Source organism: Myotis yumanensis, unplaced genomic scaffold, assembly GCF_028538775.1.
Source record: "Myotis yumanensis isolate MYYU_CA2020_CCGP unplaced genomic scaffold, mMyoYum1.0.hap1 SCAF_13, whole genome shotgun sequence".
Lineage (NCBI taxonomy): Eukaryota > Metazoa > Chordata > Mammalia > Chiroptera > Vespertilionidae > Myotis > Myotis yumanensis.
In genome coordinates this window covers 9322313-9340705 of record NW_027223764.1, presented here as the reverse complement: position 1 = coordinate 9340705, position 18393 = coordinate 9322313, and the positions used below count along the sequence as shown (strand labels likewise).

General features: G+C 47.6%; 1 protein-coding gene across 3 annotated transcripts in view; it reads right to left on the bottom strand.

Annotated features, from left to right (window-relative positions):
• Positions 1-521: 521 nt before the first annotated feature.
• Positions 522-18393, bottom strand: part of ABLIM1 (actin binding LIM protein 1) — a 155886-nt gene continuing 138014 nt past the window's right edge. The window contains exons 15-24 of one of the 3 annotated variants that reach the window (XM_070432210.1): positions 17732-17779; positions 14411-14557; positions 12168-12259; positions 10875-10986; positions 9302-9366; positions 8411-8471; positions 7567-7574; positions 6501-6575; positions 5580-5660; positions 522-4496 (exon numbers count right to left, since the gene is read on the bottom strand). In XM_070432210.1, the coding sequence (XP_070288311.1) occupies positions 4383-4496; positions 5580-5660; positions 6501-6575; positions 7567-7574; positions 8411-8471; positions 9302-9366; positions 10875-10986; positions 12168-12259; positions 14411-14557; positions 17732-17779 (803 nt within the window). In that variant the 3' untranslated portion in view covers positions 522-4382. The remainder of the gene's footprint in view (positions 4497-5579; positions 5661-6500; positions 6576-7566; positions 7575-8410; positions 8472-9301; positions 9367-10874; positions 10987-12167; positions 12260-14410; positions 14558-17731; positions 17780-18393) is intronic. The other 2 variants (XM_070432208.1, XM_070432209.1) reach the window with 2 other exon arrangements.

Sequence of the window (18393 nt, the reverse complement as noted above, 5' to 3'; positions counted from 1 at the left end):
TCAAATTTGATCATGCAGGGGAGGTCCAAGATCTGAAGGATCTTTTCCTCCCACTGCCTGCTGCTTTCTTAGTAAAATGGCCCGCACTCAGGGCAGCCCAGAAGCTCCTGTCCCCAAACCTCCCCAACCCCCAGCCTTGTCCAAAAGACGAGATTGTCACAAAGGCAAACACCAGGCAGGTCACCAGGTAGATGAAAACTTGTTTTCCTCTAGTCGACTTCGTCACGATGGTCGGGATAACTGGACAGACAGCCCTGGGCTATCCCATGGAATCGAACCCACCACCCTCCTTGCACGGGCTGACGCTCTAACCATGGAGCAACACTGGCCAGGCTTCCAGGACTATTTTGTTGCCCTTCCCACTCCAACCTGCCTTCCCACGCAATAGAAATGCATGCCCAAGGCCTGGGCTGGATTCTGACTTCATCTTGGTTATTGGAAGCCGGGCTGGTGCTTTTACGGATGGGACCGATCTCTGGAGGGAGCAGGGGGACAGGAAGGCACACACGCGTGGAGGCGTCTACGAATAAAGCACGCACTTTATTCACCGGGTCGTGAGTACAACAGAGACGCGGGGGACAGCGCGGAGGGGCGAGTGCTGTTGCAACAGGAGCGAGGGGAAGGTCAGGGGAAGGTTGGAGCCGTAGGCGCAGCCCCGGGGGCCGCCGGCCACCTCTGCAGACCAGCACCCGGCACCCGGGGTGCAGACGGACAGCCACTCACTTTCACGGGGGACACGACACATCTTTGACACAGCACTTCTTCCAAATGGTAGCTTCCTTAGCTCAGAAAGGGGGAGGGAGGTCGGGGAGAACAGCAGGCCTTCCAACACTCGAAAACAATCCCATCAACCCCACCGAAACGGAAAAGAACCGGGAGAACTTAGATGCAGGACTGCCCGCAACTCACAGAAAACACACACGTTCGTTACATAACCCCCCCAGGACATCGATTTTGTGGCATCGGTCTCTTCCGCAGGGTGAAGACACAGGCCGATGCAGATGAAGCGGCTGAGCCTTTTCTGTCGGCGTCCCAGGACCATCTCCTCCCACCTCTGGCGGGCAGGCTCAGAAAGGGACTCGGAGACGCTTTGGGGAAGAATTTCACTTGACGATGACAGCCTCCATTCAGTGATGCAAAGCATCAGAGAGTTTTGGGGTTCTTTAATTTTGCTGTGTCCACAAATATCGGTTAACAAGCTTCTTGCAGCCTAAACTACTCACCTCCCCCATTTTTTCTGAGCTGGCCATGAATTAAACTTGCCCAATAAAAACAAAAATCCCTATGCAAAGCAGATCGGTCACCATCTCCCCCCAGTTTCCTGGGCGGTAAATGGAAAGAGTGATTTTTCTCTCCAGGGCCCAAGTGCAAGTTCCTCCTCCTTTTCACTGGGACACAGTCGGGTAGTTAGTTCCCTTCATGCACATCATCACGAAGCCAGGGCGTCACTGCAAATCTCATGTGCAAAGGAATCTCTCTTTCCGGGTAGAATGTTCTTTGAACAGGAGCACTAAGGGGTGAGTTTTAGGGCATTCTGACCAAAACTTGGTGTGTCAAAGGAAAATAATTTTAAAAAGCAGCTGAAATCCAGGCTGGCTTAGGAAGTACTGATCAAACAGCAGCCAGAAATACAAAAGAGTGATTTGTAAAAACGGGGCCTGCCTCAGAGGACAGAGGGCTGGGGACAGAGGTCAGAGAGAAAGCCCTGTGGGCCCACAGCCTTGCGGGGGGGTTGGGGGGCCTTGCCCCTTCAGCACACAGGAGGACTGCTAACACCAAGTTTGCGTAAAAGAGTTTTTAGAAAGACCTATTTAGTCCAAAGTGAATTTGAATTTTGTAAACTAGCAAAAGCATGTATATTTTATATAATCATCTGAGAAGCAATTCTTTAGAAAAAGGTGTTTGCTTCCAAGTATAAAGAAATTAGGTGACGGTTTTATAAACGTGTCCAGCCAAGAACGTCTCTGAGTGGAGTTGATGGACATAATGTGGCTGCGGGGGTGAGGGCTGCGAAGCGCTGCTGCTTGGCTCAGCTGGGAAACCGCAGAACGTGGAGCGGGCAGAGCGGCCAGAGGGCAGAACAGAGAAACACGGTTTCTTTCGTTTTTGCATCTTATTGGCCGCAACGCCCTCCTCCATCCCAGGTTGCAGACAGAGAACGGCCATTTCTCCTCAGTCATGCAAGGAGCTGCATCCCGAACATCTCATCACTAACCCAACCACAACGCAGAGGCAGAGCGGGCGGTGCAAGGGTAGCCAACCCTTTACGCCTCATTGTGCATCACACGGGGCCTGCCTGGCATCCTGGCTTTTCTGGAAGAATCTTTAAGGAAGCACTGCCGTTCCCGGCGCCATCGAGGCCTCTTTCCCCCACATGCTCAGCGCTGAAAGAATCGTACGGAAGCCCAATGCGCAAAGACGTAGCCCTTGTGTTACCCCCGAAGCGAGCAATCCCTGCTCGTGTGACTGCGTTAACCGGGGACGTGTATGTGCAGTGCGGGGCGGGTTCAGGCAGAGAACACGGACCCGTTCACACAGCGGATGGTGTGTGGGAGCCCTTCACCGGGGTTGGCAGTCAGGAGAAGCAGGCTGCCTATCGGGCAGCCCTCCGGCCGGAGCCTTCTGCGGGGAGGGGAGCTGGGGAGCCCGCTCTGCATTAGGGTTCGATGCCCGCTCTCTCCAGAGCACGGCACGGCTCTCCTTGGGAACAGGAGGCTGCTGCATTTGGGGGCGATGCCTATCTACCTGGCGCAGTTTACATCTGCTCACACACTTGACATGGAATGAAGCGCTGCTGTCTCCCAAGGCGGACGCAGAACCAAATTCCAAAGAGACAAGAAAAGCAACGCTGAGTGAGTGGGAACAGGTCCTGGGCTCAGCTCTTTAACTGCCACTGCGGCTTCTCTTCCGTGGATATTTGATCTGCATGTGCACGGGGCGACACTCATTAACCGATGAAAACACGGAGGGTCCTTTGTCGACCCCACAATGACAAACACTCTCTCCCCCCGCCCAGCACTGGGAGCCTTGTTATTGATGGTGGCAGGAAAATGCCAGGAATACACTGTGGTCCCCGCCCCCACACTTTGCCAGAGCAAAGCCAGGACTAGGACACACAGGCTGCCAATGGCAGGAGAGGGAGAGAAGAGGGGGCAGCAGAAATAGCGAACGAAGCAAGAGGCAACTGAGATACACCAAGGGGCAAGACCGCACACTGCAGTCTGGCTCCAGACCACGGAACAGACCTGCGCAGGTCCACCCCGGCAGAGCCGTTCGTAAAATAAGTTAGAAGACCCAGTGCGTGTGCACACACATGGGGTCAACAGTGCCGAGCAAGGAGAAGAGCTAAAAGGCCACGGGAAATCAGTGTCAGGCCATCGACCTTGGAGTTGCAGAGACTTCAAACAGAAAACCATGCCTTTCCTTAGCCGACTACTGGGAAGACCTAGGAAACAACCAGAACCAGCGAGGGCGAGATTCAATCCAGCGGATGCCAGGTGCAGAGCGGAGGGTGGGAACTGGCACCGGGAGGGCACAGGACTTATGTTTTTTTTCCAAGAGTGTTATGTTCCCTGGGCAAGAATCACCGAACAGCATGCACCTGTGCCAATCTAGAGGCGATTTCCCCCTTTCCTTTCTTTGCCAACGGGGGAAACGCATGAATCACACTATCTGAAGCAGAAAACGAGTGATGGAGCTTTTCCTGGTCATTCCTTTTGCCTTAAAATTAAGAAAAAGAAAAGAAAAAGCTGAGTAATTTGCAAACCAGGGCCTGGAGGACAGTGGAGAATAAGGAGCTTGTTAAAAATGGCTCCGGCTGCTACTCAGCCCACTCAAGTAGCCACTGGGTTCCCACTCGGGGTTCCACCCCACAGGAGCAGAGCTGCCGGAGGCCGGGGCGAAGGGCTGTGCAAACGGCTGCTACCACGTGGACACGCCCCCCAGGCTCTTGCTCCTTAGCCACATGCTACATCATAAACATGTGCAGACTGGGCATGACGACAGCTGCTTGCTCCGTGCGGCATCCTAAGGGCACTTGCTGGCTCTTACCCAGACAGTGAGCACTAGGGTCGGACAACAGGGAAAGGGAGACCAGGGAAGGGGCCCTGCTGTGTGCACAAGGTGAGGTGAAAGGTCACATGTGAACGCTGCTGTCGGGTGTGGGAACATAGAGATCTCTACCCCATGGCTTCTTGGCAAGTGTTGCCGTTGGTCGGCCCAGGATTTGGCTCGTGGGTGTTTTAATCAGATTTCCCCCTTTTGGTTGTTGCTGAGGGGCAGTAGTTTGCAAATTCTCCCGTCCAGTTCAAAGCTTAATACCACATCCTATGCGTCACCGCCATCGGCAGTCCTCTTTCTAATTGCTTGTCTACATGTGGGACTTAGAAGAGTTTTGCTCTTTTCTTCATGTCGTTGCGTCTCCAAAGAGGTAACTTGTCAAACTCCTGTATGGACATTCCGAAGATTTCCCGAAACACTTCTGGGGCTAGGTGGCGCTGTGGAGGGAGAACAGACGGTGGTCAGTCCTGATGCCCACATGGGCCGTGGGAGCTGCTCTCCAGTTTACAAGGAATCGTCTTGAAGAGCAAGGCAGAATGATGGGAGAGGAGCACACCTCTGAGGCCGGTTAGCAGGCACTGCACCTAGTTCTTCCTTACCTGGGTGGCCAGGTGAGGCGCCCTGCCCTCCAGACAAAAGGGCTGGCACGGCACTAATGATTATTATAACAGCACTGAATGGTGATGGACTAGGAAGCTGATTTATTATGCTGGAGGGGACTCTACTTCAGGTCCTCGGGATGCTGAGGAGATGCAGAGAAAATGGACCACAGAAAGCCAGGAGAGACTTGCAAAGTGGGCCGTGGGGAGCCCAGGCTTCCTCCTGGCTCAGCCACAGTGTTGAGGTGGATGGATGCCTGGCCTACTACAGAGAACTTCCACCTGTTGTCCCCCCAGACATGCTCTCAGGATACAAGAGCCTTGAGTCTCTGTGCCAGGCTGACCTTGTGTACAAAGGTGCAGCCTTTTGTCGGGGAAAAGGAGCCATTCTTTACGAGGCTGGCAGCCAGGGCTTTTCTTAATTAAAATCATTCAGATGGAAAAATACAAAGATCAGTCTCCGTGTCTAAGGAGGTCTTGGGTATGTGTACCCAGATAACCCTCAGCAAGGAATGCGGAAGCAGCCGGGGGAACCTGCTCATACAAACCTCTTTGTTGAGCGTTCCCTTCCCTCTCCATGAGCTCAACCGAGGCTGGGGAAGGAGGGAGCCGGGGCCATCGGGAGAGGGATGGAGAGTCCACTCTACGCCACCAGCCATAATTATGGCAACACCAAGTTTCCAGAGAAAAGGACTAAAATCATACTGGGTTTTCCTGGGGAGTATGTGTGTAGGGGTATTTAATACTGATCTTTTCAGTATAAATGTGGGTTTTTCTCCAAGGGTATTACTAAATTCTACCTACATTATGAGATTGGTCCTTTAATTTTTTTTTGCCTTCACAGAAATATTTCCCAATTAGGGGAAAGTTGGAGGGACTGCCCAGGGAGCTGCAATTAGGACTAGATTTTTATTTCTTTACCTCCAGCCGCGTTCTGTCCACATCTCGCAGGATTTTGTTGCGCCCTCTGTTGGTCACCATGAGCATTTCATATGGGAATATCTGAGAAGTGAAGACAAACATCTCTTCTAGAACACCGCGGATCATTTTATTAGCAAACAGAATCGACCGAAGCTCTAGGACTCCCCGACAGAGGTCCTAAGATTATGATGAGGACATCGGAGGTGCCCCACAGCCCCCCGGGGCCCCGTGTAGCCTGTGCCTTTGGGGGGGTTCTGTTGTGGGGAAGAAGACACATTTGCCATGTCCTGGGGATGAAGTTAAACATCGAAGAGAACTGGATACCTTTGTCTATTCTTTAACAATCTTCTTCTAAGACTGGCTCGCAAATCCACGGAGCCAGGCTGACCCAGAGCAGTGTTCTGGTGGATGACACACTGAGCCGAGTGCCCAGGGTCCCCAGGGAGCATGGCCCTTGGACACCTCTGGATCCAGGGCAACCAACTGTCCCAACTGTCCCAGTTTGCCCGGGACCGAGGAGGGTCCTGGGAGGCAAGACTTTCAGTGCAAAAACTGGGAAAGTCTTGGGCAAACTGGGACATACTGGTCATCCCATCTGGAGCAGCCTGCCGAGGCTCCCCTCAGCACTGGGCGTGCCTTGTGGGTTCGTGGCAGGGGCCACATGAGTACCGAGGTCCCAGGAGACCCGCTGGCACTTCCTGTGAGCCCGCGGCGGCACACGCAGCAAGGCTGCTGACTCGGGTGACGAAATGAGCCGAGGATGGCAAGGTGCTTTGGGACATGGCTTGCCTAGGGCACCAGCCTAGAGCCCAGCAGGCCTCGGCACGGAGGATGGGGAAAAGGCAGAAAAGCAAGTGTCTTCTAGGGTTACCTCCCGGCTAGGCATTCCCGTGGGGGAGGGAAGGGAACAGCCGCACTTGCCTTTGGCTCCAGCATGTTGGGCATAGACACTCCGCGGTCCATTCTCATGCCAGGCAGGTGGCCATCCGGCAGGGTCTGCAACAGAGAAGCTGGGTCAAGGAGGAGCCCTTGGCTGCGTGGGAAGCTGGAGGCCTCTGTGGGCTCCCAAATCCTCCTGATTGGGTCTCAAATCCTCGTCACTGTTTGAGAGGTGCCATCTTAATCATACGGGCACCTTAATCACTACAGGCATCTTAATCATACGGGCTTTCCAAAATGAGATCCTTGCTGCCCAAGAGCAGGAACACTGCTCTTTTCTAATCAAGCTGGGGAAATAGCCTGGCTGAACTGTAGTGACTAGTCCCTGAATTTAGGCTCCAAGCATGAAAGTATATGGGATATAAAAAAGATTTACGAAAGTTTATGATTGTTAATTCCTTATTTTTATCTTACGTTTCTTTGCATATTTTTCCTTTTCTCATTCTCTGTCATAATTTTTAAGGTTTAGGTGGTAGGAAAAAAGGAATAGTACCAAAGCATCTCTTTCCTTTTGGCCGTATACCAAAAAGGTCGTAGATTTAATTCCCAGTCACGGCACCTACATAGATGGGGGTTCGATCCTCGGTCAGGAGGCAATTGATGGATGTTTCTTTCACACACTGATGTTTCTCTCTTTCTCCCTCTCTCCCCCGCGCCTCTCTTTCCTTCCCTCTCCTCTCCTGTCTTTCTAAAATCAATGGAAAATATCCACAGATGGAGATTTAAAAAAAGGGGAAAATACACTGTACATGGGCGGACCCTGATGCTGAGCCACATCCCCCTGAGAGAGGACTCTTCGAGGCTGTAGCAAGACGGTGCTCTGACACTGGCCTGGCTCCTGCCACGGCCCCTGCCTGCGGGGACAGTGGACCTGTGCACAGGCATGCCTGCTCCCCTGGCTTCTCACAGCTGTGGACTAACGATTCCACAGATCCACCAAATCAGCATCTCTCAACAGAAACCCTTCCCTGGCGCAGCAGCACACATCTGGATTGAAACATGGCTGTTCTGCTGGCGTGGCCAACTCAAGAGGGACAGTGTTCCATACCTGGTAGTCTGCAAAGAGAAGAGAAAGGAACTGTCAGCAGGGAAACACGGAAACATTAATACCGAGACTGTGTCCTGTTGCAACTGCCCAAACTTTCCCCAATGACCCCATTCGCTCCCTGCTCTGGCGCTCTGTACGGTACACAGGGCCCTTCTGTCTGCCCCCCTGAAGCCAGGAAATGCCTGCTTGGGTTCCAGTTATCAGTTAACCACCCTTTGTTTGCAGAAGTTTTCCCTGGCACCGTGAAGGCGTTTCTGCCTTCTCTCTGCATCTCCAATCATAGCATTTATCACACAGAGCTTCTCTCTCTCTTCGCTGTATGCATTTTTTAAAATGTTTTCATTGCTTTTTCTTTTCATTGATTTTTTTAGAGAGAGAGGAAGGGAGAGGGAGAGAGAGATAGAAACATCGAGAGGGAAACATCAATTGGCTGCCTCCTGCACACCCCCTACTGGGGATTGAGCCTGTAATCCGGGCATGTGCCCTGAATGGAAATTGAACCCGTGACCTCTTGGTGCATGGGACGTTGCTCAACCCACTGAGCCACACCAGCCAAGCTCAGCTGTATGCATTTGGAAGGTAGGCCCATCCATCACCGTATCTCCAAGGGTCTGAGTGCTCAGCAGAAGCGATTACAAACTTGCTTCTTACAAACTCACTTCTCCTGGTCTCATGTCACTAGAGATCCTTTGAAATGTTAACAAATGCTCTGCTAGCTCGCAGAGGGTGGGTGGGATCCCACTTCAGAACGTAAGGCAGCATGAACCCAGCGAATGTGCTTGTCATTGCACAGCCTGTGCCTGACCTCAGCCATGGTCAGTCAGTGTGGCCGCAGCACCCTCACCTCGCGCTCCCCCGCTGACGTCCCCGTAGCTGTTGTACTGAGCAAAGTCTGTAGAAACGGGCTGAAATGAGAAAAAACACAGTATTAGAAAACCGACTGCACAGTGATCGTTTGGGGGTCAGGTGAAAAGGAAGGATTTGCAAAACCTAAGAATTCTTCCCAAACTGAATTCCTAGGCCCTCACGATTTTCCTTCTACTTCTTCTACTTTCGTGAGATCTCTTTATTTTTGGTAGTACAATCAATGCCGCTACTCAGCAGGTCCTTGGTAAGCAAGTACCTCTTGCTAATACATAATAAAACATCTCTCTACACAGTTACACAATTACATTTATTCCATGTGTTGTGGGGAGGGAGGTAGCAAAAAACTTTCCTATATATATTTTTTAAAAATATATTTTTTATTGATTTTAGAGAGGGGGAGGGAGAGGAATAGAGAGATATAGAGATTGATGAGAGAGAATCATCTATCGGCTCCTCCTGCATGCCCCCTACTGGGGATCAAGCCCACAACCTGGGCATGTGCCCTGACCAGGAATCGAATCGTTGACTTCCTGGGCCACCCCAGCTGGGCTTTCCTATATATATATTTTTTACAGCAGAGGTAGAGGCTCTAATAATTGTTTTGCTTGATTGCAGAAATATTTGCCACCCTATTACTTAACCTAGTCTTCCCATAAACTTACACAAGCTATTCTGTTATCCAATGTCAATTTCCCTTTCTTTCAATAGAAATATTTTGCCCGTAATTCCAAGTGATTTATTAGGAGATCAGGGAGATTACAGTTTTCATTATGTGCTAACGCCGAGATCACCGCGTCAGTAGTATTCCGGCGATACGTCAGCACTTCGACCACGACTGACTCAGAAGTGATTGATGGGGAAACCTTACCCGGTGAAGCCCGTTTCTTCCATAGCCTGGGAGAGACGAGGTTTTAGATGACAGAACGTGTGACGCTAAGCGAGAAAGAGGTAAAAAAGCAACTGTTAGGAAACAGGAAGTCCCATTCTTCAATGAAATTGGCAGCATATCTTCTACCTTGCAGAATAGAAGATTTAGAAAAGAATAATCCAAATAATATTGGGCTGAAATGTTCACCAAACACCAGCCTATTAGGTGATGCAGGGAATGGGTGGGTGGTGATATTACGGAGATGGGGTGGGGATTCTTTACCTCTGAGTCTAACTACGCGGTTACTATTTCCATTTTGCAGGAGGAGAAATAGGGGCCAAAAAAAGTTAAGTATCTTGCCCAAGGTCACTCAGCTTGTAAACAGCCGAGCAACGATTTGAACCCAGGACTCTCTGGATGCATAAGCCCATGCCTCAGGTGATATGGCGGCAAGCACTGACCCAAAAGTCAGCCATGTAAGTTATCAGTCGGACTGGACTCCCGGGAGGCCTGGGATGGATGCCTCACGAACGGCTGGGCTTTGGGGAAGGCAGACCTGGGCCTGAATCTGGGTCTGCAACTTAATGCCTCTGTATCTCTGGGCAAGTACTTCATCTTTTTAAGTCTTCATTTTCTGACCCACGTGGGTATAGTGCGATATATTCTTACAGAACATAATCGTGGAGTTGATTGGGACTCTGAAGGTTAGTAACCACCCAATCCAAGGTCAATGCCAGGCGAGCATCTGAGAGGTGGCAGGGCACCCTGTGGAGGTCGTGGGCTCTGGGGTATGATACCTGGACTCCTAAATCCGGGTCTTCCTAGTTATTAGTGGTGTGGCCTTGGGTAAGTTACCCCAACTTCCTATACCTGAGCTACAAAATTGGGATAATAATAGTATTACCTACCTCACTGGCACATCATGAAGATTAAGTGAGATAATGTTTAAGATTAAGTGAGATAATGTTTAGCAAAAATGCCTGCAGACAGCAAACACTAAACACATTTCTAAAGAACCAAAAGGGGAAAAAAGCAGGCACTAGTTCAGAACATGGGAGGAAAAATCTTGTGGGTTAAGAGAGAATTGGCTTTTGACAAATATAACCAGGGGAAACTATCCTGATATAGCCAATATATAAGTAATGTCTTTCAAAAGTGTCAAACATAACACCACGAGTCTTCAGCTTTGTATTGAACACATTAATGTAAAATTACAATGTTTAGAAAGTCTAGTTTGTGCCCTCTGTCATACAAAAGCATCCTGCTCTCTCTAAGAATTCCCTTTACGCTGCCTCCCGCTTCATGACTATTCTAACCTGAACCCCTGTGTCCTTAAGGTCCTTCCTCTAAGGGCTCCCCACTTGCAGCAGAAAGGAAACCCACATTTAAGGAAGAGCCATGACATGCCTAGAAGCTACGCTGACATGAAGTGGGTTTCCCACACTTCCTTCCCTGGAGAACATTCTGCGAGTTCCACCAGAAATGTCCCTGCCTCTCCGGGAAGGTCAAGGCCGGGCCCTTGCAGGCAGGTGACCCGCTGTCGGCTCGGGGGAGGTGGTGGGTCTGCTCTCACCTGAGTTGATGGGAGAATCATAGCGACTGGCTGACAGGGCTGCCCTCTCCCGGCTCTCCCTCTCCCTCTCCATCTCTTCCTTCAGGATCAGCTGCCCCAGGCCTGAGTTGAGCTATTCACAAAGAAAAGAAAAATGGAAGGGAAGCCCACAATTACTTTCATGAAAAATTTCTTTTTTAGAAGGTCCAGTGAGAAGTGCCGACTCGGGCAAAGCCTGGATGGACAGTCTCAGAGGCTGGTGGTGCCTCTGGAGCTCAGACAGGTTTTGGACCTTGAGTCCTCAGCCTCTTCAATGTCAAGGCTGGCATTTCCCTGTCAGGCTCCACGTCCGAAGGGTGTTCTCCCTCCCTCGCTCTCCCCCAAAGTGCCAGCAGGTGACCTCAGCAGGCATGTGTGAGTGTGTGTGGAGTTTTGATGTAGGAAGGGGACATTGGGAATAGTAGCCTTTAAAAAGAAATGACACTGATTTGTTTAAAAACAAGAAAAAAAAAGTAAGACTTGCTCATTTTAGAAAACCCAGAGAAGAGTAACCCATAACCCACCACCCAGAGACACCCATTTGCATTTTGGTTTATATCCATCCAGTATGTTTAGGCACATGTTATACAAAACTGGGCTCATACTATAAATGCAACTCTGCATCCTATCTTTTCATATAACTCGTATCATGTGCATTGCCCATGTGATTAAGCATCTTTGGAAAATGTCATTGGAAGGGATTCATCAGTTCCTCATTGGAGGGAGAGTTTATAATGCACTGGCCCCTCTATCCCAGGCTATAATTGCCTTTCTATTGGTCTTCTGGATGCTGTAGGCCCATGTGAGAGAGAAGCCCATGAGGGCTTCTTAGAGGCAGTCTATTTCATCCCCTCTCCCCTGGCCCAGATATACACACAAGGTCCCATGAGTCCCGAGGAAAGACTTGGAGAAAGGCTCAATCCCAAGGGAATTCCTTCAGGAGAGCCTGCAGGAGGACAGGAAGGTGTTAAACAACCTGGTGTACACCTTGGCTCTACTGGGCCCTTCAGCATCCTTTCAACACAGGTACCACACTCACATGCCCGCTCAGGGTCTCACTCTCCTTGCAAAAGCCCACACCATCACACGGCCCTCTGACCTCCAGCCTTCAGGTCACCTCTTCCAGCACCCACTCAGTACTCTGTTGTATGACAATCACTAGAAGCCCCTTTGAGGGCTGGGACCACTTGGTGGCTTGCCCATAGTAGTCACTCCAGAAATATGGACGGGAGAGAACTGAGTTGAAGACTGCGGCGAAGTAGTTTAAGGACCAACCTTCATTAATTGCTCTTCCTGAAGCTGCCGGCGTCTCAGGAGTTCCTCATCGTCTTCCTCTCTGCCACTGGACCTGCGTCTCATGTCAGCTCCTAATTCCACAGCAAAGACAACTTCTCACATTAGCCGCACAGCAGGGGCATCGGACGGGACTAGTCCACCTGGGCTCAACTGGCCAGGCCGCCACGGTCAGCAGTGGTCTTGACCATGAGTGAACAGCACCAGGAGAAAAAGGAGCCTACCGCCAGCTCAGCGCTATTTGGCTGCTTTCTCCAGACAGCGGGTCTATTTGACAAGCGGGTTGAATGTGGGATCCGGTGAAGCCTGGATTTGGCCTCCCAATAATTGATCTGCTCAATTAAAGCCCAGGTTTGCCACTGCGATGGGGTCTGAATCCTCCCTGGTTAGAGCTCTCGGTAGTAAGTAGGAGGAGCATCTACACTTATTTCAATGTCACTGAGGTCAATTTTCAAATAGAGAGACATCTAAATTCATCCACATGCTTTTAAATAGTCACTCGTTTATGACAAGGTTTAAAATCTTATAGTTTCTTCTTCTGCTGAATAGATAGGTTGCCATAATAATATCACTCTGTCTTCTACCCTTAATAAACTCAATAACAAGTATGCTTTTTATGTAGGGATGGGTCTCTAATGCTTCCGTTTTCTCAGCCCTTTGAACAATGATTATAAAAAAGCTTTCTACTGATCAAAATTCAATAAAAACTCTCATACAGCAATAGAGCTAAAAAGCTACTTACTTTGGTACAGTATAGCAAGTCATGTACAATTTTTAAGCTTCCTGGTAAAGGAAGACAGAGGGTGGAAAGGAAGAATCTGTCTAAATGGTTGGAAAATTAAGATAATGAGTGTTTTTCCTAAATTGCTTGGATTAATCTGACTGTGGAGGAAACAGGAAAGCTTGCTAATCTAATCAAAACAAACCTTAATCGTCTCAGTTTTTCTTATTTTGATTAATGGGCCAGAAATTGCCTTCATTTTGGAACCCCAAAGAGGTTTAAACTATTTAGGCATGTCAGTTTCAACAACAAAATGTTAATTCTCCTGGCCCCTTTGGGTCTGGCTGCGGTAGAAACCCCACAAAGCAACGTGACTGAACTGGGAACCTCAAGGGCCCCACGAACTGCCTGGCAGAGAAAAGCTGATATGATTGGCTCTTAGTTTCTAAAATCATAAAAGTCAAGGTGAGTATTCTCTCTTTATATTGATAAAAATGAATAAACACAAGTTTGCAAGAATCAAGCTATATCTCAAGGCAACAGCATGTAGAGAATACTTGTGAGTGATGAACCCACGATGGGTTTCCTTCGACTATTTCTATACATATAAATTGCTTTAAAATCTACATAGTATAGTGCTTGTAAAAGTTATTCCAAAAGTAAATCGATAAAAAATAGCATGAGGAAAACAATTTGGACATTTTGGAAAATTGAAGGCCTTTTAGGTTGTCAACAGAAATGTGATAAGATAGTCACATTTGTAAGTCCAACTCACTAAACTTTTAGTATTAGCGTCTGAGTTTGCTTAATATCACTTTTTAGGCCAAGTGATTTCACTACTGACAAAACAGTAAAGAAAGACACAGACACAATTCTAGAGCATACATTTGAGGTTCAAAGCAAAGAATGAAGCAGCTGAAATGTGATATCAGAGCACAGAATCATGGACATGAAGGATGTAAAATCACGTAACTTTACACGCGTCATTTCAGAACGCCTAACTCTGTAGTAGCCCTCCTTAGAAATGGAGAACGAGATCTTGTCAGGAAAGTGAAAGTGCTCAGGGTTAAGATTAGCTGTTAAGAGAACAATTACAAGCAGAAATAGTCTAAAACAAATTTGAAAGAAGCCATGCTTCCATGGACCCTCGGTTAATTCACCACCTGACTTCTAATTATATAGAACGATGTTCTTGCCAAAAGGCTTTGATTCAATGGCATTCAAAAGAGTTACCGACTTAGCGGTAATGACTCCAAGGGTCCGTGCGCATCATCCGTTTTAGACCAGTTCTGCATCTTGGTGATTTGGTTAGAGCAAGGCTCTGGTGATGGGGTGTTGGTAGCTTGGAAGCATTTTGCACACACATTAATACCACATTAGTTCTTCCCACTATTCTACCTCTTCTTGGTCGTACTTTTCTTAAAAACCTGGCATATTTTTAAGCATTGCACTTTGAGATCTCCTAGCAACCTGTCCATTTGGCTTAGCTGTAACAGTCGCATACCTACGGCGGCAAGTGAGGGGGGACCAGGCCAATGGTCCGTCTCAATCTTTGGGATCTCGCTGGGGTCTGGCGCCTGCGCTGCTGGGAACTTGGAAAACTTGATGATGTCTTCTGCAGACTTGCTCTGGGCTGCCAAGGCAGCTGCATCTAGGCGGAATCAGGGGGAGCTTAGCTACCGATCTGCAAGGCTGTGGTGGTCAACCCACTCACAGGGTCTTGTTCTCTGGCAAAGGTTTCCACTCCAGACAGCTCAGCTTATAGCCATTATCAATCTATCACCCGGTCAGTGGTGCCCAGTGACAGCTCAGCTCGTTGGATGCTCCACCAGAAACAAAGCTTCATTTTACACCTGTTCTACATCTGCTCTAAGCCTGCTATTCAATACTAGCAATGTGGCAATTTACAGTAAATTAATGAACTTAGCCCTAGCCGGTTTGGCTCAGTGGATAGAGCGTCGGCCTGTGGACCAAAGGGTCCTGGCTTCGATTCCAGTCAAGGGCACGTACCTCGGTTGCAGGCTCCTCCCCGGCCTGTGCCCTGGTTGGGGCTCGTGCAGGAGGCAACCAATCGATGTGTTTCTCTCACATCAATATTTCTCTCTGTCTTTCCCTGTCTCTTCCACTCTGTCTAAAAATCAATGGAAAAATATCCTTGGGTGAGGCTTAAAAAAAAAATTCAATGAAAAAAAATTTTTAAACTAAAATTCAGTTCCTCAGTTGCACATTTTAAGTGCTCAATAGCCACATGTGATTACTGCCTATTGTATTGGACAACAGTTATAGAACATTCCCAGCATCCTAGAAATTTCTATTGGGACAAACTCCTAGAGCAATCAGACATCTGAATTAGTCACTTGAAATTAAAGAGCTGAGTTAAAAGCACGATACTGTCATTTGACTGCAGTTGTTAATCATAAGCGGGCTGGCTGTCTTTTGGCTTCTTAGCCACAAATATACTGCTCCAGTTCATTGTAACACTTCTATATTATATGGGGTGTCCCCCCCAAATGTATACACGCACTTCAAATAATGATAAAGGCAGTTACAACTTTCAAAATTGAGCTATCAGCTGTGAAGGTGTATATCCATTGTTTTGGGGGCCCTTGTACATGTGTCCTTGAGTCCCAGGAGAAAAGGGTCTGCACACACTAGTGAATCACCCAACTTTAAAACACAGGGGCCAGACTGGCAGTACCAGGCCCGCGCAGGGCTCTTAATGGCTCTGCTTAGAGGAAGCGTCGGCGGCTTAGAGCCCCCAATCTAATCAGAGATGGAGCCCAGCAAGCGGGGAGAAATGCTCAGGTCCTACCTACTTCTGCCAAGTGACCTGGGATGTTACTAAACATTTCAAAATATTTATGTTGCTTTAAGTAAAATGTCCTCTCTCCCAGGGCTCACAGCTTGTTGAATCTGGATACAATTCTTTGAATCTTCAGCTCCCAGTCCTCATTCTTACTGAAAACTTCTAGGTCTCAATTTGCTTAAGTGACTTGACCAAGGTCGTCCTTTGCAATAATAAGGAACAAGGCCTTGGCCAGGCTTGGAAGAGTGTTTCTCTGAATCATTAACCTCATGAGAAAAAAAAAAAAATTCAGGCTGGAAAGCACTGCATAAATACCCTCTTCTTAAAGAAGAACAGAATGTGTCAGCGCAGTAAAGGCTGAGTTCTGTATTACCAAAAAAGAAAAAAAAAAAAAGCGTGCCTTCCTCTAAACCTAGCATTTTCCACATGCACCAGGGCAGACACCAGGTTTCGGCAGGACCCGTTTCTACTGCATGGACTGCCTGTTCTGCAGAATGTCCTTTGGGACGTGCTGCTTTGGTTGCGTTACTCTAATTGATTAATTAATTAATTACAACGGTCTGAAAGAAAAGGGGAAAGTCAAAGTAAATTTCAAGAAAAGAAGCCAATTAATCCCTTCCAAATAAATCATCTAACATTATTCCATCTTTAGTCTTAGTCATTTGATTATTTTTGTTTAGAGCGGCAGGGCCTAAAGATTCCAGTATTTCAAAAGACTCTAAATGGATCAATCTAACTGAGAATCTTATTCTTAAATTTGGAAAAAAAAAAAAAAAGTGTGACTTCGAACAGTACTTACTCATTAGAATTGGTGAAGTCAGTAAACATTCATATGTTAATGAGTGGGTGACAAGACATTAAACCATAAAAAAAACAAAAACAAAAACAATGTTAACAAACTTAAAAAAGCAAGCATGTGGTGTAAAATCTTAAATAAATAAAAAAAAAAAACAGAATGAAGAAGAAAGTCATAATTCCACAAACATTACAATACATACATTCTCTTTCCCCCCCGAGAATGTTGGCCTAAATATGTCCCCTTGTGCTTTTTTGACTTTGTTTGCTTTTCGTGTCATCCTAATCCTTAAGGACTCATTAATGTCAATTACCTTTTAAAGGCAGCCTTCAAATTTCCGGGCACAATTTGTGTATAATTTTCTGAAATCACTTAAAGACCTATCTTGGCTTTAGAAGAATCCATTCACCAAGATTGGTGGCAGATAAATATTGAGAGACCTAATTGTGTGTGTGTGTGTGTGTGTGTGTGTGTGTGTGTGTGTGTGTGAGATCTACACATAGTGAGGTGGTTTCCTGGGCTTCAAAATTCCATTTTCCCAGACAAGGAAAGCACCACTCTAAATCCACAGCAGTGATTCTTGGCTTGCAGGCATTTCACAGACAAACTAGCCTGGAGAAAACGAAGGGACAGAGGAATTGTGTCCATGACATCCTAAATCACAGAGCCATTGAGGTGAGGAGTGGGGACGAGGGCCAGGACTCTGAGTCAGCGTGTGTCCCATCCACTCCATCACTGGGCACAGATGTCTTCAGGCTACAGAAGAAACTGGGGAACTGCACAGCCAAGCTGATAGGGCTTCGTCAAATTAATTTTTCCGGAAAGTTGGCTTTCACTAGTTTTAATTAGTTAAATTGGAAGCTGATCAAAATAGTTATAGAGGTTAGTTAAATTATTAAATGGCAGAGAAAAAACAAACATGTCTTGTCAGGGTGTTTGTGAGTTATTGTGTGGCTAGTCCTACCCCTTCTCAATGAATGGTACGATCCGTGGTTAGATGGGCTCAGAAATGAGCTAGGAGCTTCCTGACCACGCTAAGCCTCCTCCCTCTAGAAACCCCAATTTCACAATGTTTGCATCTCAGGAGGACATCAAGGCACAATTCGCTGGGCACCCCGGTTTGATTCTCGAAAGCAGCAGCTGATAAGCCTTTCAGAGGACAGCAAAGAGAAGTTCAGCAGACGCTGCTACTTAAAAGCTAACGCGGAGGAAGCGGGTTTTACCATGCTGTTTGTAGATGGGTGGTTTTCGGTAAATGTTGATCCCTTGATCTGTGGAAATGAAAAGCAAAGGTGTGTGATTATGGGAACCAGTTCCGCGATGGGAAAAACAGAACAAGCAAGAGGCAAACCAAACTGAAGACTCTTAAACAAATACAACCCAGACGGTCAACTTTTGTATTACAAAGAGCGGTGTTACTGGAAGCAGAAATTACAGGAATGAGCGAATCACTACACCCAGTGATGTGAAATCCTTTGTAATACATCTTAGCATATATAGAGATGTCATTAATTCATGGGCCATTTATTTGCAATACACGTTTCACTAAAAGTGGGACTAAAACAGGAAGAAATGCAAGCAGTGGAATACTCTACGGTGAGGAAGACATAACCAGTTTGGGGAAAATCCCCAAAATGCTGCTGTCTAGAAATTGAGCTCCCAGGAGATACCAGTGGCTCAATTTCCTTCTCAACTAATGAATGGAACAGTGGAAAGCAATGTAGAAAAACTAGGAGTAATTTCTTTAAACACAGAAACACTTTGTATGGGCAAAACTAGTCTGATGTACTACCAGGATGTTTGCCTAACTCCCATAGGCCATTTTTTTTTTTTTTTTAAAGACTGAGATGCCAAATATTATTCACATATTTACACAGGACCCCGT